General features: G+C 50.3%; 3 protein-coding genes across 5 annotated transcripts; 1 reads left to right on the top strand and 2 right to left on the bottom strand.

Annotated features, from left to right (window-relative positions):
- Nucleotides 1-478: 478 nt before the first annotated feature.
- On the bottom strand, nucleotides 479-14198 carry SNAPC4 (small nuclear RNA activating complex polypeptide 4). Of its 3 annotated transcripts, none has more exons than XM_063175069.1 (23): nucleotides 14032-14198; nucleotides 12805-12851; nucleotides 12375-12542; nucleotides 11884-12009; nucleotides 11136-11214; nucleotides 10548-10629; nucleotides 9926-10030; nucleotides 9384-9456; nucleotides 8956-9120; nucleotides 8592-8739; nucleotides 8204-8310; nucleotides 7856-7950; nucleotides 7629-7723; nucleotides 7284-7369; nucleotides 6442-6834; nucleotides 5970-6059; nucleotides 5528-5750; nucleotides 5368-5438; nucleotides 4932-5030; nucleotides 4678-4705; nucleotides 2190-4258; nucleotides 1588-1736; nucleotides 479-971 (listed from the first exon to the last, which is right to left on the bottom strand). In XM_063175069.1, the coding sequence occupies exons 1-22, from the start codon at nucleotides 14195-14197 to the stop codon at nucleotides 1617-1619; spliced, it is 4635 nt and encodes a 1544-aa protein (XP_063031139.1). In that variant the 5' UTR covers nucleotide 14198; the 3' UTR covers nucleotides 479-971; nucleotides 1588-1616. The 3 variants fall into 3 exon arrangements, with proteins under 3 accessions (XP_063031139.1, XP_063031138.1, XP_063031140.1); XM_063175068.1 differs by having other exon boundaries at nucleotides 1606-1736; XM_063175070.1 differs by lacking the exons at nucleotides 12375-12542; nucleotides 12805-12851; nucleotides 14032-14198 and having other exon boundaries at nucleotides 1606-1736; nucleotides 11132-11214.
- A 626-nt stretch (nucleotides 14199-14824) lies between these two features.
- On the bottom strand, nucleotides 14825-17590 carry ENTR1 (endosome associated trafficking regulator 1). Its single transcript, XM_063174721.1, has 7 exons — nucleotides 17462-17590; nucleotides 17200-17385; nucleotides 16692-16765; nucleotides 16460-16571; nucleotides 15958-16020; nucleotides 15239-15366; nucleotides 14825-14985 (listed from the first exon to the last, which is right to left on the bottom strand). Exons 1-7 carry the CDS (start codon nucleotides 17588-17590, stop codon nucleotides 14892-14894), a joined length of 786 nt encoding a protein of 261 aa, XP_063030791.1. The 3' UTR covers nucleotides 14825-14891.
- Nucleotides 17591-17727: 137 nt separating this feature from the next.
- On the top strand, nucleotides 17728-23161 carry PMPCA (peptidase, mitochondrial processing subunit alpha). Its single transcript, XM_063175010.1, has 13 exons — nucleotides 17728-17780; nucleotides 17966-18168; nucleotides 18280-18359; nucleotides 18652-18734; nucleotides 19028-19122; nucleotides 19268-19368; nucleotides 19713-19976; nucleotides 20182-20274; nucleotides 20539-20657; nucleotides 21091-21181; nucleotides 21299-21361; nucleotides 21734-21878; nucleotides 22161-23161. The coding sequence occupies exons 1-13, from the start codon at nucleotides 17728-17730 to the stop codon at nucleotides 22328-22330; spliced, it is 1560 nt and encodes a 519-aa protein (XP_063031080.1). The 3' UTR covers nucleotides 22331-23161.
- The last annotated feature ends 539 nt before the right edge of the window (nucleotides 23162-23700 follow it).

Below are 23700 nucleotides of genomic sequence, written 5' to 3'. Positions count from 1 at the left end.
GCCTTCCACAATCATTCCTTATGCTCCATAAAGTCTTGGCACCAAATTACAGCAACACTGGCACCCAGTGCCCCTCTGCCCCTCGTGGAAAAGCTCAAATCCCAACTCCCCACCAGACTCAGGGGAGTTCAGTCAGTGCAGTGCAATGAAGCTTTCACAGCACTTTCCCTCTAGACTTTATCAGCTTTGCCTCAGCTAACCTTGCACCTCTCTGTGAGACAGAAATTGCTGGGTTATAAATGAAGAAACAAGTTTTTTTAAAGTGATTTGTGATGTCTGTACAGGGCAGGCTGTGGAAGAATCAAGGAAGAATCCTAATTCAATCCTGCAGTTTTAGGCACATGAATATTCATCTCCCCTATTTTCCCTGGTTTTCATGCAGCCTGAAAACTTCATTTTCTCATTAGCAATCACTCTCATACACACATTATTAAAAGCACTATTTACCAGGAAAAAAAACCCACACAGAATACATCAGTAATTTTTAAGTGCGAAAAATAAAACATCTGTATTTCAACAAATACTTAAGAGTCATTTTGATACAAAATTAATCTGCTGCTTATTCCACAGTATTCAGTCAGTTACCAAGCAAAGCCACTGTCACAGCACTAAAAACCACCCAATTAACATATTCTGAACATGGATAAGCATTCACACAAACAACACAAGAAGGAAATAAATAACCACCATTGCTTGTTTCCCCACATTTCCTGCAATATTCCCCTTCAGAATCTATGGCAGGTGGGAGTTTGAAAGAGCAGGAGTCTGTGCCTGAAAGATTTCCCTCCAGCCAGTTTCCATCATTTTTAAACCTTGCCTACAGATGCAGATTTTGTTGAGGGATGGGAAAATCAATCCAGCATTTTCCTCTTCCCCAGGTCCATCCAGTCATCACTGGAAGTGGAAAAGGTGAACAGTGCAAAGATTATCTCCTCCCGCCATGCAGGAAGGCAGAGCTCATTCCATGACCCCTGTAACAAAGCACAAACAGCTCCTATCAGTCACACATTTTTACAGGGAACTTGCCCTTTTGCAGTTCCTAAAATGAATTTTCAAGAAAAAAAAAAGATCTCCAACCAGTCTCATCTGACACCCATGTGAATCAAACACTGCTCATGTTCATTCCATCCAGTGCACCAAAAGCCTCAGCAGGTATCAGGACATCACCCATTTGTACCCTGCAGAAGGTGATCTGTTATAACTGCACAGAAATGAAGCCAAATGGGGAAAATAAACCCCAAACCCCACCAGGCTGCTCAAAAATGAAGTATAAAGGAAAAACTCCACTGTCAAGCCTGTAGAGTGCTACCAACTAGGTGCATACTAAGTAGGGTTCAGGGCATGAACTAAAAGGCTGCCAAATATTTGAATTTCATGAGTTTATATATAATTTTATTGTAGAGACATCAACTTTCCCTCTCCCCAAAATATTATCAGCCTTAGGCTGTGCTTGGTGGTGACTGCAGACCTCTGTGTCCTTGGGGAACAAGAGCAGAGATCATTTCAGTCCTTTCCTGGGGTCATGAGTCACTGTCTGAGCTGAACCACAGACAAACATGGTTCAGCTTCTCAGCAAGATGTACAAACCACTGAGGAGCTACTGACACATCTCCTTCTCATGTCCTCCTCCTCTTCTTGAAGCGAGCACTTCTCCTGCTCTGGGGAGCTCTGGCATCAGCCCCAGCAGTGCAGGAACCCAAGGCAGACTGAGCAGGGCTCTCCTCAGCCCCCATGTCCTGCAAGAGAAGCAGGAGATAATCAACACCACGAGAATTACAAACACCTTCCTGATTTAGGGAGCTCAGCAACATTTCTAAAACAATCTTTCATGATGCATGGGACAACATTCCATTGCCAGTGTCAGAGAAGGCACAAAACATCAGTTCACAGAGTGAAAACAAAGGCCTGACTTCAAAAAGGCAAGAGCAGATTATAAACGGAAAGGGGAAGGGAGCTTTGATACTTTTCTGGGAACTGTCATGGCAAGTGTAAGGTGCTACATAAACCATGGGATTTCACCCTCCCAGCTGAGCTGCAGAGCTTTTCCCTCCAGCAGCTGCAGAACTGTGTTTATTCAAAAAGACCAAATTTCTGCTACACTTAATAACAGTGGGGGCTTCCCCCTGGATTCCAGTGCAACATTGATCTGGCAGTAATTTTCTGCTTTTTGCCCCTGGAATCTGTTTTACCTGATTTAGTAAATCAGCATCTTCATCTCCAGGCTCATCCCCAAGTCTCCAGTGCTCCTGTACTCCTGTTAATTCATTCCCACAGCTCTCTTCCTTCAACACTTGGTTCTCACTCTCCAACTCCTCCTCATCACTCTCCTCAAGCTGACTCCCGGCTGACACAGTCGTTGTCACTCTGGGAGGAGACAGAGTTGCCAGGACAGCCGGGAGGGTGAAGGCTGCCAGGAATCTGGCTTTCAGCAGGAGGTAAGCAGGGTTATCACCCAGTTTCTGCTGCACCAGTTCTCCAATAGCATGGAAGAGATCCCCAGTGCCCCCATCCCCACTGGCCTCAGAGGCCAGCAGAGGGGCTGCCTGCACCTCCAGAGCTGCTTTCTGCAGCAGGAGCCTTGAGAGGGTTTTTATGCTGCAGAGGAAAGGGGGCAGATAAGGCAGCCTGGTCTGCAGTGGTGGCACCTGAACCCCTTGCTTCCCACTCAGCCACTCCTTCACCAGCCCCTGGTCCTCCAGAGAGATCAGGCTGAAGTCAAGGAGATTCTTCTGTGCATGGGAGGTGCTTGGCTGTGGGGGGACGTCAGTGCTTGGTGGTTTGGAGGCAATGGGTCTGTTCCTCAGGGCCTGGGCACCAGAGCAGGCAGAGCTCCCTGGGACACTGCTGTGAGGAGCTGCAGCTCCTGGCCAGTGCACAGCCCTTCTCCTGCTGCTGCCTGCCTTGGAGAATGATCTGTTTGGTGTGATGGAGCCACTGCTCCTTCCCAAGCTGGTGAGACTGGGCACGGGCTGGCAGTCAGAGCCCTGAGTGCTGGCAGGGGGCTGTGGCTGGGGCAGCAGCATGGCCCACAGGGCTGGGCTGGCAGCTGGAGCTGCAGAGGAGTCTGGAGCCATGGAGGAGCCATCTGGACACGCAGGGGTTACAGCAGAAACGCTGCATGTGGTGCATCCAGCACTCACTGGGGTCACAGGTAAGAGATGTGTGCACTGGCCAGCTGCCTTTCCCAAAGGAACTCCTGCCAGCTGGGAACTTGGTCCTTTTGTCTCTGCACTGCTGGGGTGAGGTGGATTTGCTTCAGCTGGTACAGGAGTCCCTCCCAAAGCAGAGACACTGCCATTGGAAGTCACAGCTGTCTGAGCCTGGCTTGCCCCAGGAGCAGCTGGCATTCCCTGGGGAACACCCAGCACAGTCTGCACAGTGCTGGGGAGCAGACCCTGGGGGGTCACAACCCACTTGAAGGGCAGGATGCTGCTGGGAATCACAGGAGAAGCAGCTTGTGGAGCGACCAGAGCAGGCAGCAGGCTGACTGGCCTCTGCTGTGGCCTGTTCCTCTCCAGCTCACTGGTGACTGGTGTGGAAAGGGACAATTTACTGGTGCCAGACTCCAGGCCAAGAGCCACCACTGTGATCTGGTGAGGCACAAAAGCCTGGTTGTGCAGCACTGCTGAAGCTGAGCTGCTGGCTGTGCCCTGACCATTGCACCCTCCCTGCTCTGGGGCCTTCTCTGCTGCAGCTGGGCTCACAGCTGGAGAAACCCTTCCCTCAGGGCTGCTTCCCAGAGCTTCCTTTTTGTGAAGTTCCTTACTTGACTGTAGATCTGTGCCCTGTGAGCAGCCAGGGCTCTCCCCAGTTTCTGGCACTGCAGAGGAATGGTTTTGAGGCACAGGAGCAGAACCTGCAGCAGAAGTCCTTGTGGGCACTGCTGAACCCTGTACCTGGCTGTCTGTCCCAGCAGCAGCTGCAGGTGAGCTCCCTGCAGGTGCACAGGGAATGATTTGCTGGGCTGGGTGCTGGATGATCAAAGGCCCTGAAACCAGCACCTGTGGGGCAACCAGCACTGTCCTCTGCAGGGCTGCCCTGGCCTGGAGCCTCCTCCAACGCTTCTCTTGCAGCAGTTCTGAGACAGTTTTCACCCTGTGCCTTTGGCCCAGGGCTGGGGGAGCTCCCAGCACAGCTGGGGCCCAGCTCTCCAAGGCTCCGGTGGGGCTGGCCCGTGCTCTCAAGGCAGATCTCCTGACAGCACTCTTGGGGATGCCCTGTTGGGAATTCCTCTGAGAACAAGCCTGGGATGAGTTGCCTGCAGAGGATAAAATGACAATGAATGAACAGCATTTCCAAAAGCCATCTCTCATTAAACATCAAGGAATGTGGCAGAATTCCTGTTTGTGGATCATTACAGTCCTGATTTAATCAAGCCACATCCCGACAACTGAACAAGGGGTAACTGTGCCCCCCAGAAATCAGAGATGGGCCAGGAATGCACCCTAACACCCCACTGAACTGGTCCAGAGCCAATGGTTCCCCAGCCCTCCAGGGTTTTTTCCAGTCCTTACCAAAGGGGAACATGCTTAAAAGATCCAAGATCTAGCAAAAATGAGCATGACAATGCAGCTTGTCCCCCAAAGCTCTCCTTCAGTTAAACTCGTTATTAATGTAACAGTGATGAATTATGGGAAAGTTCTTGCACATCACAAAAATAAATGTTCTGGTAGGTACCTGAAGAAGTCTCTGTATTTTGGGAAGCCTGTAAAAAAAAGTATATTAAATTATACTTCTGGTAGATTTAAAGATGATTAAAACAGCACAGATGTGAATCAAACCCACATCTGCCACCTCCTGAACAAATAGAGCCAGCATTTGATTCTGCCTCTGAACCAAAACTGCTAACACACATATAAACTGTGTGGCCACACAATTAAAGTGCTTATTTTAGTCAAGATTTCATTGGGGAAAGCTTAAAACCACAATACCTGCTGAGGGCTCCTTGCATTAGCCTTAAGCAGCTCCAAGTGCCTCAGGTTCCTCTCCTTAATAATCCTCATACAGCCCTTGGTATCAATCTGGAGGAGCTGCAAGGTGAGAGCTTCATTAACATTCAAATGAGAACAAAAATGGACTGCTGGGGTCAGTGACAAAGCAAGACAGATGGGACATGCTCCACATGCAAGATTCTGGGGATATTTTACACTTGCAGAAAAAGCCCTGGCAGGACCAGACTTTGGATGCAGGACTTACTTAAGAAACTTCATGTGCAAACCGTGAGGGCAGATTAGTCCAAAAATTAGATTATTTGTTTAAGAAGCAAAGATAAAACTCAAAGATAAACCTATTTAAGCTTCAAATACTGAAAAATAAAGACTCCCTCTGTTTGAAAGCAGGTAAAGCTATTAAGACAGTAAAACTTACCTGAATGAGCAGTGCAAACAGGGGAGTGCTGCTGAGACTCACTGACTTAACCTTGTCATGAATAGCAGCAGCTGGGAAGAAATCCAACAACAAAATCAGCTGGGAAATCACTCAGAAGACATCAGAAAATAGGGACAGAGGTAGGATGGGCCCCCAGTACCTTTTGTGTGGTAGAAACCCATGGTGCCAGCCCTCAGGCTGCGGGGCAGCAGCACATTGCCCATCCACGGGGTCACTGCCATCAGCAGCTTCCTGTCCAGGTTCAGCCTCCTCCAGTGCTCCCTGTTGCAGCGCCAGGCTCTCCTGGGCAGCTCCTGGGCATCCTGGCCAGCAGCTGCACCCACTCCAGGGGGCACGGCCAAAAGCCTGGCAGGTCTCAGCATCTTTAATTGCCATGCATGAAAAATACACAATTAAGAGTTCCCGTGAGGAAGGTTCTGCCATTAGTCCCAGGGCAAACAACTCACAGGGCAGTCAGGACAAAAAACTGTGAGCTTTTCCTCTTGGAATTAAAGTGCAATATCTGTGATTATATAAAAATTATTTCCTACTAAGCACAGCCTGAAAGTCACAAGAGCAGACAAGACACAAGAGGCACTCACCAGTTTCCTCTGGAAGCTCGTGTTGTTCCTCAGTATTGTCCTCACCTCCTCCAGGCTAACCCGCAGCACGTGTTTCCCACACTGGGAAGCCTAAAGATGAAAGAACACAAGAAAATACAGAAGGGAAAGTCAAAGGAAATTATTGGCACTGCACAGCAGGTACAAGTTCTCAACATTGCTGCTGCTGAAGGTATCTTACTAAATGAAATCAACTCTGGAGACCTTCCCTTTTAATCCGTGTGCATCATCACAACATCATTTCTGTGAAATGTCTATTTCACAGAAGCTTTTGTGTGAGGGATCTACCAAAAACCCAAAAACCAGAATTTACTGGGTAATTATCTTCACGTTTTTTGACTTTACACCACAAGGGAATGAACAGCAAGATGTTATCTGCTCATCACATCCTGCCCTTACTGCAGCAGCTGCACTTCCCTTCCAACTTCTGATCCAAGCCCCCATCCCAGCTCACCTTGGCCATCACTTCTGCTGGATTCCCCACCAGCACATCTGTGGAGCAGGCATTTGCAATGCCCATGAGCACAGTGTTCAGCTCAGATGATTTATCAGCAGCTCTGTCTCCATCACGCCCTGCCCTTGGAACGTCACTGCAGCTGCTCCCTGTGCCAGCCCTGGCAGCAGAGAGGAGGGATTGGATCTGGTTTCTCTCTCTGCTTGTCTCCTGTTTGTCTGTCCCTGTTGGTATCCACAGGTCAATGCTGGGCACTGCAAACTTCTCCTTTCTCGTGGTCACGTTCTCCTCCTCTGAGCTGTGCTCCAGCTCCAGCTCCTCCTCACTGCTGCTCTCTGAGGGGCTGGAGCTCTCCTCAGCGTGGCGCCGTTTGGTTGCCCCAGATCTTTTCCTCTTGATCAAAACAAGCACACACAAGTTTTAGTCAGTGTTCACCCCTGGCTTGCAACTCTCTCAAATCAGGAAGTTTCCTTTTCCAAAGGAAACAAAACCATCTTTAATATGGTTTTAAGCAGCCAGAATTTCTTGAGTGCCTGCGATCAAAACTGGCAAGTTATGAGGTACAGACATGAAAACCTACATATATCCCATTCTTACAGGCATTTCAAGGCAGGAAGGAATTCTGGATAATACATAAATATACAGCAAATTAACTTCAGCCCTTCAGAACAAACACTGCTTTACCCACCAAAAAGTTAAACTGTGAAATCCACAAAAAAAACCCCTTGATTGTGTGAAATCAATGTCAATTTTTTTATTGATTTCACTTTTAGGATTCCACTTTTAGTTTAGAGAAACTTAATTGAAGAGATGGGGCTGTGACAGCAGGACTCCCACAATACCTTAGAGCCAATCATGACTGTCCACTTGCTCTGGCACTGGGCACCAGTCCGATGGGGCAGCTCTGAGGCTATTTTACTCCAGCGACCTGAAAAGGAGGCAGAGGATGCAGAACATTTTATTTGTGCCACAAACTGAGCAACAAGCCTTTCAATGCAGCCATTACACACTGGTTATACATTTCTCTGGATAAGAGACAGAGCTACTGCACGAATGGATCTCATACCCACAGCAAACAATAGAGAGAAGTTGCAGTCATCAGTACAAAGCAGAGCCTGCAGGGCTTACAATGAAAGAAGAGAAAACCTCAATGACACCTCTAAAGATTAAGCCACAGCAACACCTACCCAGGCCATGCTTTTGAACCAGTTCAATCAGCTGCTCCTCTTCCTCCAAGCTCCACTTGCCTTTCTTTACATCCCAATGCAATGCTTTTAAATACCTTCCAAATGAAAACATTACAGTCAGGATCATTCAATCCTGCTTGCAAAAATCAGACCATCCCTGCCCTCCAAGGCTGAACAAACCCAGCATTTCCCTTGTTCAGGGAAAATGTTCCCTGGCCTGAACTCACCGGTCCCGGCACTGGGCATCGCTCCTGCCTGGCACTTCCCTCCGGATTTTGTACCAGTCCTTCTCCTTGTACTTCTTAACTGCAGCCATCAGCATCTGTGTGCAGGCAGAGCAAGAGCTGAAATCCTCACCAGGATCAACCCTAACAGGCCTGAGACAGCAGCAGTTCTGTTTGTTTCCTGTGCAAATCTCTGGACAAAACTGCTTAGGAGCTTCTAAGCGCTCCTGAGCTGTGGAGTGCCCACCTTGGTCTGGTTCACACTCCTGGAACTCAGATTTACAGCCATGCCACACCTCAGCACTCCAACATTCCCACCCTGCAATTCCAGGCCCAGAGAATGTTGCTTACAGCATCTTCCTCTGGTGTCCAGGGTCCCTTCTTCAAGCTGGGGTCCACACTCTTTGTCCAGCGGTAAATCAGCTGAGCAGAATCTCTTCCTTCCATGTAATAAGCAACTGGAAATTAAAAGGTTTATTTAAATCTGTTGTAATTAATGCTTCTTCCTTTATCTGGACAACAGTTGCAAGTAGTGATTGCCATAAGCAGCACTTTAATCTCTTAAGAAATGGTGCTCTGCCAGTTTCAGCCAAATTTCCAGTATGGATAAAGGTTCCAAGAGATATGAAGTTCTTGCTGATATAATGAAACAGGAAAGGCAGAGATCACCAAGGAAAAGAGAATGGGAGAGTGAAGCATTCCAGGTGAATGAAGGGTTTGTCACTTGTGGGCCACTTACTTTTCTTGTATGGGATATGGCTTCCCACTCTCATCTCCTGAACAAGCTCTAAAAGCATCTGATCCTCCTCCTTGGTCCATTCTTTCCTTTTTAAATCTTTGTTATAGAGTTGGTATTTCTGCAAGCACTGGAAAGGTGTCCTGTTTGTCTTAACACAGGGAAAAAAGAGAGAAGCAGGCAATTAGTTACTTATGAGAACAAAAAGCAAGAGGGAAAAGCTAAAGCACCAATCCTTTTTGGTACTGTTCTTGGACACTCATCACAAAGCATTAATTAACACTGAATTAGTATTAACATTGTTTTTTAAATCTGACAAGAGGCAAAGTAAAGCCAGAGTGAACCCAGCAGCCAGCTCAGACCTTACCCCCAGCTCCTGGGCAATGCTCTGCCAGTCCAGGCAGTTGTGCTCAGCAGCAATCTGCTTCAGCCTGTCCAGCTCCTCCTCAGTCCATTCCTCTTTGTTGATGCTTGGATGTTCCCAGTTTTGCCAAAACTTTCTCAGTTCCTCTGAGCTGCGTTGTCCATCAAACTAAAAAACCAACAAAAATATGTTTAGTCTCATAGCTGGGATTAAGACACCTGGACAAAAGGAAAATCAGTATTTTGCATTCCAAGTATGTCTTACTGCCAAGTTTTCCAGAATTAAATCACCAAATTTAACAAGTTGAGATCATTTAACAGTCAGCTTGGAGAAATGCAAGATGGAAACACTGGATGCAAACCAGATCAGGGATTCTCAAGAGGAAGGACCCAGATATCAGAAGCAATAAAGCAGCTGAGCCCCCAACTCACATGGATGTTTGAAATCTTGTCCCAGTCATGCTCATCGAATCTGTTTCCTATTAAGTCACTTTCTGGGAGTTGGCTACAGGAGAAGGTACAAAAAGGAAGAAAGAATCTTATTAAATGGTTAATGAAACACTTTGTCTTCTTGATCCTGCCTCATCGCTTTCCTCCCACCTGTTCCTGACTTCCACAAGAACAGAATACTCAGGTTAGCAGGAGAAACAATTAATGCTATATCCAAACATGTTGCTTGATATTTGTTCATGAGAAAAAGTTCAAAACTATGGAAAAATCAGAGCTCTGCTCCTTTGTTGCTCAACAACAATTTAAAGCAGCACCTCTACACTGGGTGCAGGCACTTTGTGTATCAAGACCCAAACACATTTCTTAGTAAAGTACAGTGGAGATGAGAGAGCTGCAGAGCCACAACAGGACCTGATTTTTTACAACCCAACACCAATAACCATCCAGAAGTAGCAGGAGGGAACTTTGAGAGCTAAACTCTAAGACATTTAATTTTTCACCAAGAACACAGAAAGACTTCTTACTTAATTGCCTCTATTTCTTGCTCCAAGTCTTTGATTTGCTTTTCCAAGGTCTCTTTTTCTGTTTCAGTCTTGATTTTCTCCAGTTTCTGATTCCAATAACTCAACCTGTTCAAAGACATTTTTATCACTACTTAAGAGGACAGATGGGAATGGGGTCAATGGCATCAGAAGATGTACAGCAGAGACACCTTCCCCATCAGTTCCATTCCTCCCTTCAGGTTTATTTCCACACCAAACTGTTCTCCCAGGGTTTCCCACAAGGCACACTCATTGCCATATTTCTGCCCCTTCAATGCAAACCTTGACCCACAGCAGATTTCAGATAAACCATTTTGGTGTTTACACAGAGAACCAATGGTTGCTGCAACAGCCATACAGACTGTGCCAGTTCCAGCACAGAAATCCACATCTTTAGGTCTCATATCACAATTTCAGCTTCAAGCCCTACAAAGTATTTTAAGTTACACCGCAGTGCCAATAGGAAGGATAGATGGTAAAATCCCACAAACACAAGCAATTAACACAGGAACTTGCTGGAGGGAGGGGAAATCTGCACATGTCCCTTCTCCTTTGCCCTGCAGTGTTCTGAGCAGGAGCAGAGGGGATTTGGGGCAGAACTCACTTGAGCAGCTTTGGCTGGAGCAGGTGCTGCAGGCGGTCGCTCACCACGGATTTCTGCAGCAGAGTCTTCTCTACAGCTTTCCCTAAAGCAGACAGAGAGCAGCCAGAATCAGTGCAGAACACTGCCAGGAGACACCCAGTGCTCCAGGGAATTCCTGCAGCTCTGCAGTGAGAGCTCCCTGCACAAATCACCCACGTGGTGCCAGACCTGGGCCAGGCACAGCCTCTGGCTCGGTGCTACTGGGACCCCCAAAGGGACCCCAAGAAAGGAATCACTCTGTGAGCATCAGGAGCTGCAGGTGTCCCCTGAACTGCCCTCATCTGGGCACCCTGCAGCACCTTACTTGCTTTAGGAGTGCTCACAGGAGCTGATCAGCACAACAAATGGAAAAGGAGTCATTAATGACTCACTGAAATAATTTACAGAGTACCCCACTCCCTTCTAACAACTTTTTGTGAGTCAGGCAGAGGTGTTGATGTTTAACTGCAAACAGGAACACACAAACAATATGAATATATACATTTGTTACATAAATATAAACATATTACAGCTCTTCTAGAGCACTGAACAGCAGCCAGACTTACTTACACTTGGATGAATGCAGCTGTTCAAAGGATTTGATGCCCTGAGCTGCCTTCTCCTTGGCCTCTTCATTGGGAGGAGGGCCCTGAGGAGGATTAGAAGGGTTAGATACACTCAGAGTCAGACAAAATGACTGTTTCTTCTTAAAACTCCAGCATGAACTGCTACAACAATAACTGGAAACTCAGACTTGTGCAAACTGTCACACTCACACTGCTTAGTTACCTTTGCAGAGGTTTCATTTAATTAAACAGAAATATTACCAGTAATTGCTTGAATATATTAACATATGGATGATGATAGCTGACATCTTGGCTACCATAAAAAGCCAAGATCTCCTTTTGCTGATGGCCTTTTAAAAACACATGAAAATGTACTACTGATTTTTCCAGGAAATATAAAAAAAAATACAGAAAATCTCAGGAACTGAGCAAACAGTTTCACAAACAAACAGATCAGATTTCAGTGAGGGTTTTAAAGAGCAGCATGGAATTGGGTCATGGAAATGAAGACAATAAAGTTAAGTTAAACCCAAGAACATTCAAGCCCCTGGGGGCTGCAATTGCACTCCTCAGACCTCACAGGGCTGAACAAACATTTCCAGAGGAGGGAGAGTGACAAGTGAGAGGGGAAAGGTTTCAGGCTGAGGAGTGACAGTCAGTCACACACCTGAAATGAGAACAGCTCAAACACATTCCAGTGCACAACCATCACTGAACACACACCAGTCTGCAAGCTGCTTTTATTTACTTACAATTCCTGTTGTTTTATCCTTAAAGTATGGCTTCATAAAATGACCCAAAAACACATTTGCTGGGAGATTTCTGCCATCTCCTGCCTTGGTTGTTTTTGAACCATCACGCTCATCCATGATTTCCTTCTGCAACACAAGAATGAATTGAACAGCATCAGTGTTTCCCCCAGAGTGCTGATTTCAGAGAGCTGAGCCCTCACAAACACCCCAGGGCTCAAACCTGCAGCACCAGATTCAAAATCACTGGAGTCAAAGGCAGCATTTGGAACTTCCTCAGTTTGCACTGTGCAGATGATTACAAGCTTAATAAAATACTAACTTGCCCCAGCATGCTAAAATATAACATGTAAAATACCCATTTTTTATTATAAGAAAGCATGGAATCATCAGTTAAATAAACCACCTCAGCCCTGGGCTTGAGGGGAAGGGAGGAAGGCAAATGGGAACCCAGAAAAGCACAGGAATGAGCATTTCCCTGCTGCTGTGCTCACCTGCTGTGCTCTGTTCTGTGCAATGAGCAGCTCCACCTCCTCAATCTTTTCCTTGATAACATCCTGGTACACATGGTTCATCTGCAGGCAGGTTTCTGGATCCTGGGGCAGGCTTTCAATATCATCATCATCATCATCATCACTGCTGTCTTCTTCCACTTCCACTTCCTGGAGGCAGAGAAGGCATTTAGGGAGAGAAGACACAAAAGCAGGTCTGTAACAAGCAGTGCTGTAACTCAGCCCTTCCTCAGTGCTGTGTGCCCACACCTGAGGGGTTTGCAGGGAGGCCTCTGAGCCTGGATAACAAATCCTGGGCAGGAATACCCAAATCCAGGTTTTACTGAGCACAAGGCACTGCCTGGATTTCCCCGGAGCAGGGTGAGGTTTCCCTTCAAAACTGGAAATACATACTTAAAGAAAAAACAATTACCATTTCAGCACAAGAATCTTCATCATCATCATCTTCATCATCACCATCTGTTAGACAAACAAAACACAAAAATGCTGATTGCAGTGGGATAAAAGAAAAGTTTTAAACCCAAATCTTTGCAATTAAAACATAGAGGAAAAAACAGCAGAGAGAGCTCAGACATGACCATCAGTGGTTTGGCTACTGATAACGCTGTCGTGTAAGAAGTGTATTGTTATAGTCTATTTATGCTTTTTTTGTTTGTTTGTTGCTGTTCTGGAGAAGGTAAAAGCACAGCTCGGTAAGCACAGCAAAGCTGAACGGTGGCGCTGCACATGAGAGGCACCGGGTGAGAGGCCAGGGACAGCTCCGAGGCAAGAGAGCGCAGCCTTAGTACCGGCAGCGCTCGGCAGCACCGGGGGCGGCACAGGAGTCCCGGAGCCGCAGCACCGGGGGTGGCACAGGAGTCCCGGAGCCGCAGCACCGGGGGTTGGCACGGGAGTCCCGGAGCCGCAGCACCGGGGGTTGGCACGGGAGTCCCGGAGCCGCAGCAGCACCGGGGGTTGGTACAGGAGTCCCGGAGCCGCAGCACCGGGGTTGGTACAGGAGTCCCGGAGCCGCAGCACCGGGGGTTGGCACGGGAGTCCCGGAGCCGCAGCACCGGGGGTTGGCACGGGAGTCCCGGAGCCGCAGCACCGGGGGTTGGCACGGGAGTCCCGGAGCCGCAGCACCGGGGGTTGGCACGGGAGTCCCGGAGCCGCAGCACCGGGGGTTGGCACAGGAGTCCCGGAGCTGCAGGAGCGAGGGTGGCACAGGAGTCCCGGAGCCGCAGCACCGGGGGTGGCACGGGAGTCCCGGAGCCGCAGCACCGGGGGTTGGTACAGGAGCCCCGGAGCCGCAGCACCGGGGTTGGTACAGGAGTCCCGGAGCCGCAGCACCGGGGGTGGCACGGGAGTCCCGGAGCCGCAGCAGCACCGGGGGTTGGTACAGGAGCCCCGGAGCCGCAGCACCGGGGTTGGTACAGGCTGCGGGCGGGGTCCCGGAGCTGCAGGAGCCGCAGGACCGGGGTGCAGCCGCTCGGGCACCGACCGCTCGGGCTCTGCACACCGAGCTGGGCACGCCGGGCACGCCGCGGCTCACAAGGTTATGCGAGGCCGCCTGGGCCCCGCCGTTTCACCGCTGCCGGTTCTGGCTGCAGAGGGAACGCGCAAAGCGGCGGGGAGCGCCCCGAGCCCCCCGGAGCCGTACCGGAGCTGAGGGCGGTGTCGCACAGGGCCAGCTGGATGCCGGTCCCGCCGGGCTGCAGGCTGCGCTCCAGCTGCTCGATCTCGCGGCGGATCCTCTCCCGCTCCGCATCCAGCTCCAGGCCCTGAGGGGAGCGCAGGGGCCCGGCCGGGCCCGGCCCGCGGGACATGGCGGCAGCGCCGCTCCCGGCCCGCCCCCCGCTCCGCCAATCGCTACTGCGAGCGCGGGTCAGCTGATCCGGCACGTGACGGGGCGCAGCCAATCGGGGCGGGGATTGGCGCACGTGCACGGCCGGGGGGCGGTCCCGGGACCCGCAGGGATCGGCCCGGGACGGGACCGGGACACGGCCTTCAAATGGTACCGGGACACCGCGGCACGGCCTTTAATGACACCGGGACACGGCCATCAATGGCACCGGGACACGGCCATCAAATGGCACCGGGACACCGCGGCACGGCCTTTAATGACACCGGGACACGGCCTTTAATGGTACCGGGACACCGGGACATGGCCTTTAATGACACCGGGACACTGCGGCACGGCCTTCAATGGTACCGGGACACCGGGACATGGTCTTCAATAGCACAGGGACACCGCTACACAGCCTTCAATAGCACCGGGACACGGCCATCAATGACACCGGGCTTTCGCCCCCCGAGCACCGAAGGGCAGCGAGAGCCGCAGCCAAAGCCGCCCGGGGATTTGCGGGAGCTGCTCCCTTCCCGGTTCAGGGATCTCTTAAGAGGGGATGGAGATGCCAGGTCTGCAGTTTGACGCATCAAAATGAGGCCAAGTATTAAAAAAATCATGTTTTAGTAATGGTTTCCGTATGAAAACAAAGTGCTCCGTGCTGTGTGAGTCACTCAGTGTCCATCCTCTGACACCTCCGAGATTCTGTCTATGGATTTCAGGAGATCAGCCACGAGCTGCAGGGATTCTGCTCCAGACAGCAGCTGCCTGAGGGGGAGAGATGCAGGGTTACCTGTGGGGACAGGCAGCCAGGCAGCTTTGGGGGAGTTTCCCCACGTTCTGTGATTTATCAGGCAGCGTTTTATCAGGACTGGAAACTCCCGCTTCCCACTTATGTTTACACTTGGAGGAAACACAGAGCAGCTCCTGCGGCACAGAACACAAAGCCCTGAATTTTAACCCAAAAAACCCCCGAGGAGGTTTATCTGTGTGTCGGTGGGGCTGTCCCGGCGCGGCTGACCTGATGGATGCCCTGGAGCTGGCTGTCACCCGCCGCAGCTGCTGCAGCGCCGCCTCCGCGTTCTGCTTGGCCGCGGCCAACCCCGCCCGCAGCTCCTCCTGCTCCAGCCGGGAATGCCTCAGCTCCGCCTGCGTGAGGGCAGAATCCGTGAGGAACAAGCCCGGAACCGCGGCAGATACTCTGCAGCTAATGGTGCATTCCCACAGCAGCTGATGGGCTGGGATGTAATCATTGACCGACACGAGGGAATACAATAAATAATGCAATAAACAATGCAATAAACAGTGCAATAAACAGTGCAATAAACAGGGCTGGAGTCCAGCACCAGCTGCCTGCAGGGAGTGTCTGCCCAGAATCATTAGGGTTGGAAAGAGCTCTGGATGTGTCCAGCTCTAGCCCTGCCAAGGCAGTGTCACCTGGAGGAGGTGGCAGGAACATTTCCAGGTGGGTTTGGGTGTCTCCAGAGAAGGAGACTCCCCAGATTCCCTGGGCAGTTTGCTCCAGGGCTCTGCCACCCTCCATGGAAGGAAATTCTTCCTCATTTCAGTTTCTGGCCATTGCTCCTCACCACTGCACCATCCAGGCCCTCCCAGCCCCTGCCAGGACACAACTCCCAAGCCTAAAAACACACCCAGCATTTTCCTCAGAGCCTGCAAAATCCTGTGCACTGGCTCAGCTCTGAGATGTGTCCCTGCAGCCCCAGCAGTGCTGCTGTGTACCTGCAGCTGTGCATTCTCCTGCCTCAGTTTGGCAGCACTGTTCTCAGCCTTGGCAGCCCTTTTCTGCAACAGAACAGAGATTATTGAAATAATAACAACAACAACAACAACAATAATAATAATAATACCCTAATACTATTGCATATTATTATATATAATAAAATATAATGCTGTTATATATAATTAATTATTATATGATTATGCTAATAATAATGATGATCAAATTTATTATTGAAATTAATATTAAATAATAGTAAAGATAAAATAATAATAATAACAATAACCCAGGCAGCTTGAGCCACAGGGGAATGAGTGATTCCAGCACAGAACTTGGAGGGATAGGTTTGTGTTACACCACACTGTGTTCTGAATGTTTTAGGATGTAGGAACAGCTCCCTCCTTCCCTCCTCACTGCTCCTTTCTGGGATCTGCAGAACCTCCCCACCCTCACAGGGCACAATTTCTTCCTGACTTCTGAGCTCAACCTGAAGCCAACACTTACAGTCATCAGCTGCAGATTCTGCTCCACGTGCTGCACCATTGCTTCCAAATCCTGTGCTTCCTTCTCTTCTTTGATTTTGTTTTCCTCTAGCTTCTTCTCAAGCTTCCTCATCCTTAAAAAAAATAAGAGGTGGCACAGTGACCACTTGTACCATTAAATACTTGAGGAGGCAAATTCTGGGAAGGGATCAAGAATCTCATGGTTTTGTGGAAAATGATTTCTTCTCACATACTTGTCTGCTTGAGTTTCAGACAGAATCTGAAGCTTCTTGATCTTGCTTCTCAAGATAGCATTCTCTTCTTTTAGCTAAAAAAAAAAATTCTTATTAGGACTGAGATGCATTTTCACAACAAAACCAACAATCCAAGATCAATAGCAGAATGTTCAGCTTTAATACTGGAAATCCCTGTGCTTTCTAATACATTCAAGCTGAGTGTTACCTTCAGTTTACCCATCTGGAAACCACTGCGGGGCACAGGAACGTGGCACTGAACCGCAGTGTAAACGTGACTAATTAACGTCCCGATCCTAAATGACCACGGCCCCGAGGGGCAGGAGCACGAGGAAATCACCCGGGTCATGTGCGGGGCAGCAGGACAGGGAAAGAAGCGGCCCCGGCCCTGCTGAGCGCGCATTTCCAGAGCTCATCCTGTTCCCAGCGGCTCTCGGTGGGGCAGGCGGTGCCAGGCCGGGCTCGGGGCCGCGCTCCCGGAGCGGTACCGGGGTCGGGCGGCGCTCACCTGTTCGTAGCTCGGCTGCCCGGGGGGAACCCGGCCCGGCCCCGGCGCGGCTCCGGCACTGCCCAGGTGTTCCTGCTCCACGGCCAGCGGGCGGTAGCTCTCGCTCCATTCCTCCTCCTCCTCGTCCTCCTGCTCGTCCCCCGACTCTGCGGGCACTGCGGGCAGCGGGGGCACAGCCCAAGCCGCCTGCGGAGGGGACAGCGCGCTGAGGTGGGCGGCGTGACGGGGCGGATCCCGGCCGCGCTGCCGCGCACGGCCTTACCTGCGTGTCAGCGCCCGCGCCGTCCCCGCCGCGGGCCTTGGAGCGGACGAACTCGCGGAAGGAGAAGGGGTTGGGCTCGGCCGGGGCCCCCGGCAGCGGCTCCGCCACCGGCAGCGCCGGCGCCGCCATGGCCGCCTGAGGGCGGGGCGGGGCCTCCCACTCGGAGCGGACCAATGAGCGCGCGGGCTCCGCCGCCGCGCCCACCCTCGGCCCCGCCCCCTTGCCGCGGCCCCGCCCCCTGACCCCACGCTCCCGGTGGCGGCAAGATGGCGGCGGCCATGGCGTGGCTGCGGCGCGGCGCCTGCGGCCCGGCCCGGCGGTGAGCGGGGCCCGGCACCGCGCGGGGAGGGCACGGAGCCGGGGACGGCGGGGGGACAGCGCGGGGACAGTGCTGGGACAGCGGGGGGACGGGCGGCAGCCGCTCTGGGAGGGGATCAGCGCTCGGTACCGGCCTCGGCGGAGCGGCGCGCCCGCAGCCCTGACGGTGTGCCCGGTGTGCCGCAGGTGCGGGCTGGCGGCCGGCCGGAGCTACAGCGGCGGCGGCGCCTACCCCAGCGTGTCGCTGACGTGCCCGCTGCCCGGCGTGCCCAAGGCCGTGTTCGCGGCGGCCGAGAGCCGGGAGCGCTTCGAGACGCGGGTGACGGTGCTGGAGAACGGGCTCCGCGTCGCCTCCCAGAACAAGTTCGGGCAGTTCTGCACCGTGGGCGGTGAGTACCGGGGGCCGTGAGTACCGGCGGGGCTGGGGGCAGCCGGCGTCACCCGGTTGTGAGGAGCGCGGGTGTCAAAGTCACTCTGGTTTGTTCTTCTCTTTGCTGCAGTTCTGGTGAATTCGGGATCCAGACACGAAGCGAAATATCTCAGTGGTATCTCGCACTTCTTGGAGAAGCTGGCGTTCTCTGTGAGTGCTGCCCTGGCTCCCCAAATCTGCACAGAGCAGCCAAGAGGGCTGAGCCACAGGGCTCCTAGCTCCTAGTGGTGACAGCATCGATAAAGTCACAGAATCCTAATTGCTTATTAATTAGCATGACTGTAATTATATTTTAATAGTCTTTGTGATTTCACCTCCAAGGCTGACCTGTAGTGATCAAACTCTAGGACTGAAAGAATGTCAGAGATGCTCTGGGTTACTCTGAAGGGTTATAAACAGTTATTGCTTTACTAATTAATAACACTGGTATCTTCTTCCTTAGTCCACAGCTCAGTTTGGCAGCAAGGATGAAATTCTTCTCACCTTGGAGAAGCATGGAGGCATTTGTGACTGCCAGGCATCGAGGTGGGCTGCTCCTTCTGCTCTTACCTGGTGTTGTAGCACTGACAGCACTTTGAATCTCTTTTCCTGGTGTGGGGCAAGAAAAGCCACTTTTTGTTCCCAGGCAGCAGAAATCCATTTGTTTGGGCTGCTGGGAAGCTACAAAAGTGAGCCTGAAAGGATGATAAAACTCAGATCTCTTTCATTTAAGAAGCATTTAATGATTAGAACAGCTTCATCTGTGATTTCCTGATGCTGAGATGACACTGATAGCCCCAGAGGTGATGTCTCAGTGCAGAACCTGTTGTGTGTTGCAGGGACACCATAATGTATGCAGTGTCTGCTGATGCCAGGGGCCTGGACACCGTGGTCAACTTGCTGGCTGATGTAACCCTGCAGCCCAGGTTATCAGGTCTGGCAGCACAACCCTCTATCTCAAAATACCCATTTCCACCTCATGGCTTGATCCTGAGAGCTCAGAATTCTCTCTGAAGTGAACTTGCAGCAGCTGGGGGTTTCCTGTAGGGGTTGCCATGCCTTGCTTTGTCTCCTTGCAGATGAAGAAATTGAGATGACCCGAATGGCCATCAGGTTTGAGCTGGAGGATCTGAACATGAGACCTGACCCAGAGCCTCTGCTGACAGAAATGATCCACGCGGTAACACACTGGCAATTCCACCCTGCTGCATTCCTCATGGATTTTAGCAGCTTCAGGGTTTATTTTAGACTGTTCTAAAACCAGATTTTCTGCTATTTGATTTCTGTGATGGGAAAATTTGGCTGTCCTTCACTTTGAAATCCAGCATTCTCCACATGTGGAAGATCCTAACCCAAACTGAAAAATAATTCTATTTGTAACTTCCCTTTGTTGGTGTGGGTGACAAAATATTACTGAGTTGAAATACTCTCAGCTTTTCCTCTCTCAGATGTGGGCTTAATTCCAAAGCAAAAAGAGGTTTAGAGAAAAGTGTTTGTGACTTTAATGTGTGTGCTTCCTTTTAGGCAGCCTTCAGAGACAACACAGTGGGGCTGAACAGGTTCTGCCCCGTGGAGAACACGGACAAAATCGACCGTGCCGTGCTGCACTCCTACCTGAGCAGCTACTACACCCCAGACAGGATGGTGCTGGCTGGGGTGGGCATTGAGCACGAGCAGCTGGTGGAGTGTGCCAGGAAACACCTGCTGGGCGTGGAGCCCGTGTGGGGCCCGGGGCAGGGCAGGGCTGTGGACAGGTCTGTGGCTCAGTACACCGGAGGCATCATCAAGGTACGTGCTGCAGGTGGCAGCTTGCTGGGCTTTGCTCATTTCTCTGCAGGCTTTTGCTTTTTTTAAAGTTACATTTCATGAGTATGAGCCTCAAGCTGGCCATGACAGCTGTAAATTGGGTGGTCTGGTGATTATTTGGAATATATCAAACTGGGTACAAGAGCTGTGAAAATTGGTGTTAATGATCTGTCTGCCCTTGCCACAGGTTGAAAAAGACATGTCAGATGTGAGCCTGGGCCCTACTCCCATCCCAGAGCTCACCCACATCATGATTGGCTTAGAAAGCTGCTCGTTTTTAGTAAGTATTAACCTAAAATCCCTTTTTGCGTGCCTTATACTTGCAGTACATAAACCTGTTCCTCGGAGAATCCCAGGAACACTGACTCACCCCACAAATATTGACATTTTTGCTGCTGCACATGAAAACAAGCAGCATTTCCCACAACACTTTGCTGAAGGTTTTGCCCCTCCCACTGCTCTTGTGCTGTGTTTTTCCCTCCCCTTTACTCACCCCAGACCCTGGAGAGCTCTGCCGTGACCTGGGTTTGTTGTTGCAATGCAGGAGGACGATTTCATTCCTTTTGCTGTGCTGAACATGATGATGGGAGGTGGTGGCTCTTTTTCAGCTGGAGGGCCTGGCAAGGGCATGTTCACCCGGCTCTACCTCAACGTGCTCAACAGGTGGGTTTGTCTTGCTGCTTAAGGGGTGCCAGGAACAATCCTGTAGCAGTTTTACATGGAAAAAAGCAAATCCCACCAGGATTTTTTATATCAGTTCATTCTGCTTGGAACATGGGACTGGCATGTCAGTTGGCATTTTGAGAGGGTGTAAGTAAAGGGCAGAAATGACCAGGAGTTGTGTTTTCTTCTGCTAGCCCTATCCATGCTTTAATCATGGAATATTAACAGGATTGGCTCTGTATTTTCCTGGATTCAAGTGGAGAGAAGGGAGTAGATGCCACATGCATAAATTGTCAGAGGCAGGGATTGACAATTCTCACTGCACTGCTGAGAATCCTGAGAATGCACTGGGGAGGGTGCTCACCGTCCATGTTTAATTTTTACATTGTAAATTGTGGGTTTTAAATTTTAAAATGGTGTTTTATACTCACAGGCACCACTGGATGTACAATGCCACCTCTTACCACCACAGCTATGAGGACACAGGTCTGCTGTGCATCCACGCCAGTGCAGATCCAAAACAGGTACAGAGTCCTGTGCTCAGAGTCAGGAGTCCTTAACCAGTACCCACATCAGTCCCAGGGTTCTGTGGACACGAGGAGCATTGTTCTGATCTTCTCTCCATCATCTGCTTTCCCCAGGTTCGGGAGATGGTGGAAATCATCACCAGGGAATTCATCCTCATGGCAGGAGCAGTGGGAGAGGTCAGCAGCACATTTGAGTTTGCAGATGGTCTTTGAGCTGAAATAATCCCTGGAAGTGTCCAAGGCCAGGCTGGACAGGGCTTGGAGCACCCTGGGACAGTGGAAGGTGTCCCTTGCCCATGGCAGGGGGTGGCACTGGATGGGCTTTAAGGTCCCTTCCAACCCAAACCAGTCTGGGATTCTGTGAATGCATTGCATTGACTGTGCTAGAATGGATTTTTATAGATAATTTTGTTATATATTTCTGTAAAATACAGCGACTTTAGCAATGCATTCACAAAGAGAGAGGTTTCTGCAGAACCCCTCCATGTTACCTTGTACTACAGAGCAGCAATTAATTTTTTTTTTTTTAAATTTCCTGCTCATTCACAGGTAGAACTTGAGAGAGCAAAGACACAGCTCAAGTCCATGCTCATGATGAACCTGGAGTCTCGGCCAGTGATCTTTGAAGATGTGGGGAGGCAGGTTTTGGCAACAAACACAAGGAAGCTACCTCATGAGCTCTGCGACCTCATCAGTGAGTAGCCAATGCTTTGCCTTGCCTCAAGGGAACTGTGGGCACAGTTAAAATACTCTTGTAGCTCTGATGAATTACCTCTGAAAGTACTACAGAAATACATTTCAAACTGAGCTTAATTGCTTTCACAATTACAGCACAGGGCTTATTTTGGTCAGAGGGAAGGGAAAACAAGAATCATAGTAGAGAAGATACAGAGTTGGTTTTCTGAGCATGGGCCCAAAGCTGCTTTGTGCTGTTCACAATGGAAGTGTCACAGCTCTGCCTTTCTTCTGCTTGCAGGTCAGGTGAAACCCAGCGATATCAAGAGGGTGGTGACCAAGATGCTGCACAAGAAGCCAGCAGTGGCTGCCCTGGGTGACCTGACAGACCTGCCCACGTACGAGCACATCCAGGCCGCGCTCTCCAGCAAGGACGGGCGGCTCCCGCGGCTCTACCGCCTCTTCCGATAGAGCAGCACCTCCTGCCCGCCCTCAAATCCCTCCTTTTTTAATGGTTTTTTTTTCATTCTCATGTTGCTGTACCACCCTCCCTGCCCCCAATGCTCCCAGGCATTCTGTGCAAGCGTGGAGCTGAGCAAAGCTGCTTTGGAGCACTGGAGTGTGAAGAGCTCGAGTAAGGCGCCAGCGCTGCCCCTGGAGGAGGAGTCTGACCCTCTGAGTAGGTTACAAGGGAAGATGGGTGTTGACACCCTTCTCTTGGCTTTGGGGAGAACAGAGCAAGCCAAAATGTTCATCACTACAGTGAAAGCACATCTCTGAGCAGTCACTGCCTCTTCATCACCCAGCAGTGGAAGTGGGGCTGTCACATGCGCCCCCACTGTGCCCTTCCTGAGGAATGTGTGGCACCTTAAACAGCTTGGCTTCCATGTCTCAATTCAGAGAATATTTATTACTGTTACCAAGGTGAACTAAGACTTGGTCGAACTGAATTAGGAAAATAATAGTTACTGTCCCTGTGAAGTTAGCCAGAAAGTTTCCTGCAATCCAGATTTTGTTACAAATCACAGATCCACTCACCATCTGACAAGGAATCGCCCACCTGGGAATAACTTCATCATCTTGCCAGAGTTCCAAGGAAAGCAGCCCCATGACAGAACCAATTTTCTGTGGAGTTCCTCTGCAGAGGTATTCTACATAATGGACACTTACTTGAGAATGAGGTTGATCCTATTCTTTAGGTTTTTCACTTGAACATGAACTGTGCTAAAGAATAAAAGTTCTTTTCCTCCAGAGTTGCTTTACAAACAGTTATTAAAGGAGTTGCTGCTGCTGCACCTTAAACTCGTGCCTCATTTCCTCAGTGTCACCCAGATGGACTTAAGGCCTTGCAAAAGGAAGACACAATCAGTCTCACAGCAGAGATGTGGCTCAGCTGCAAGTCAAGATAACAAAATCACAACATTTAGGAACACAATCTTGACTGACACCACATCACAGAAACCAAGTGCCACATGTGTGACATGCTAAAGAAATGGAGACTCAAAAGGGGAAAAAAATCACTGGATTTATATAACCCCTTAATACATGGGTTCAAAAATACAAGACAGCTGCCCTGCAGCTCTTCATTGCTAGATGTGTTTGCTAAGGAGCAATGCAGCTGGGAGCAGAGCACTGTGAGGCTGCTGGTACCTGCTTTACCCCATCCTTTCCTCATGCAACTCCAACGTTGCATTGCTTCCTGCAGAGCCCACAGTGTGCAAGTCCTGTTCAGTTGTTGTGTATGTTTGTGAGGAAATAAAGAGACCTCTGAACAACTGAGCAAGTAGTAAGAGTTCTGAAATTCATCTGCCAAGGGTTTCCTGAGCTGGCCAGTGCAGCAT

This window comes from Melospiza melodia, chromosome 22 (assembly GCF_035770615.1).
Source record: "Melospiza melodia melodia isolate bMelMel2 chromosome 22, bMelMel2.pri, whole genome shotgun sequence".
Classification (NCBI taxonomy): domain Eukaryota; kingdom Metazoa; phylum Chordata; class Aves; order Passeriformes; family Passerellidae; genus Melospiza; species Melospiza melodia.
This window is presented reverse-complemented; position numbering and strand designations above follow the sequence as displayed.

Excerpts from the sequence above, each read along its gene's own strand:
- SNAPC4 (XM_063175069.1), bottom strand. The coding sequence starts at position 14,197 with ATGTCCCGCGGGCCGGGCCCGGCCGGGCCCCTGCGCTCCCCTCAGGGC. Across the intron at positions 9,121-9,383 it reads ACAAGATTTCAAACATCCAT|TTTGATGGACAACGCAGCTC; the intron begins GTGAGTTGGGGG and ends TTGGTTTTTTAG. Across the intron at positions 1,737-2,189 it reads ATGCTGATTTACTAAATCAG|GACATGGGGGCTGAGGAGAG; the intron begins GTAAAACAGATT and ends CTTCTCTTGCAG.
- ENTR1 (XM_063174721.1), bottom strand. The coding sequence starts at position 17,590 with ATGGCGGCGCCGGCGCTGCCGGTGGCGGAGCCGCTGCCGGGGGCCCCG. Across the intron at positions 16,572-16,691 it reads TCTGAAACTCAAGCAGACAA|GATGAGGAAGCTTGAGAAGA; the intron begins GTATGTGAGAAG and ends ATTTTTTTTAAG. Across the intron at positions 15,367-15,957 it reads AGGAGAATGCACAGCTGCAG|GCGGAGCTGAGGCATTCCCG; the intron begins GTACACAGCAGC and ends GCCCTCACGCAG.
- PMPCA (XM_063175010.1), top strand. The coding sequence starts at position 17,728 with ATGGCGGCGGCCATGGCGTGGCTGCGGCGCGGCGCCTGCGGCCCGGCC. Across the intron at positions 18,735-19,027 it reads TGTGACTGCCAGGCATCGAG|GGACACCATAATGTATGCAG; the intron begins GTGGGCTGCTCC and ends TGTGTGTTGCAG. Across the intron at positions 19,123-19,267 it reads CCTGCAGCCCAGGTTATCAG|ATGAAGAAATTGAGATGACC; the intron begins GTCTGGCAGCAC and ends GTCTCCTTGCAG.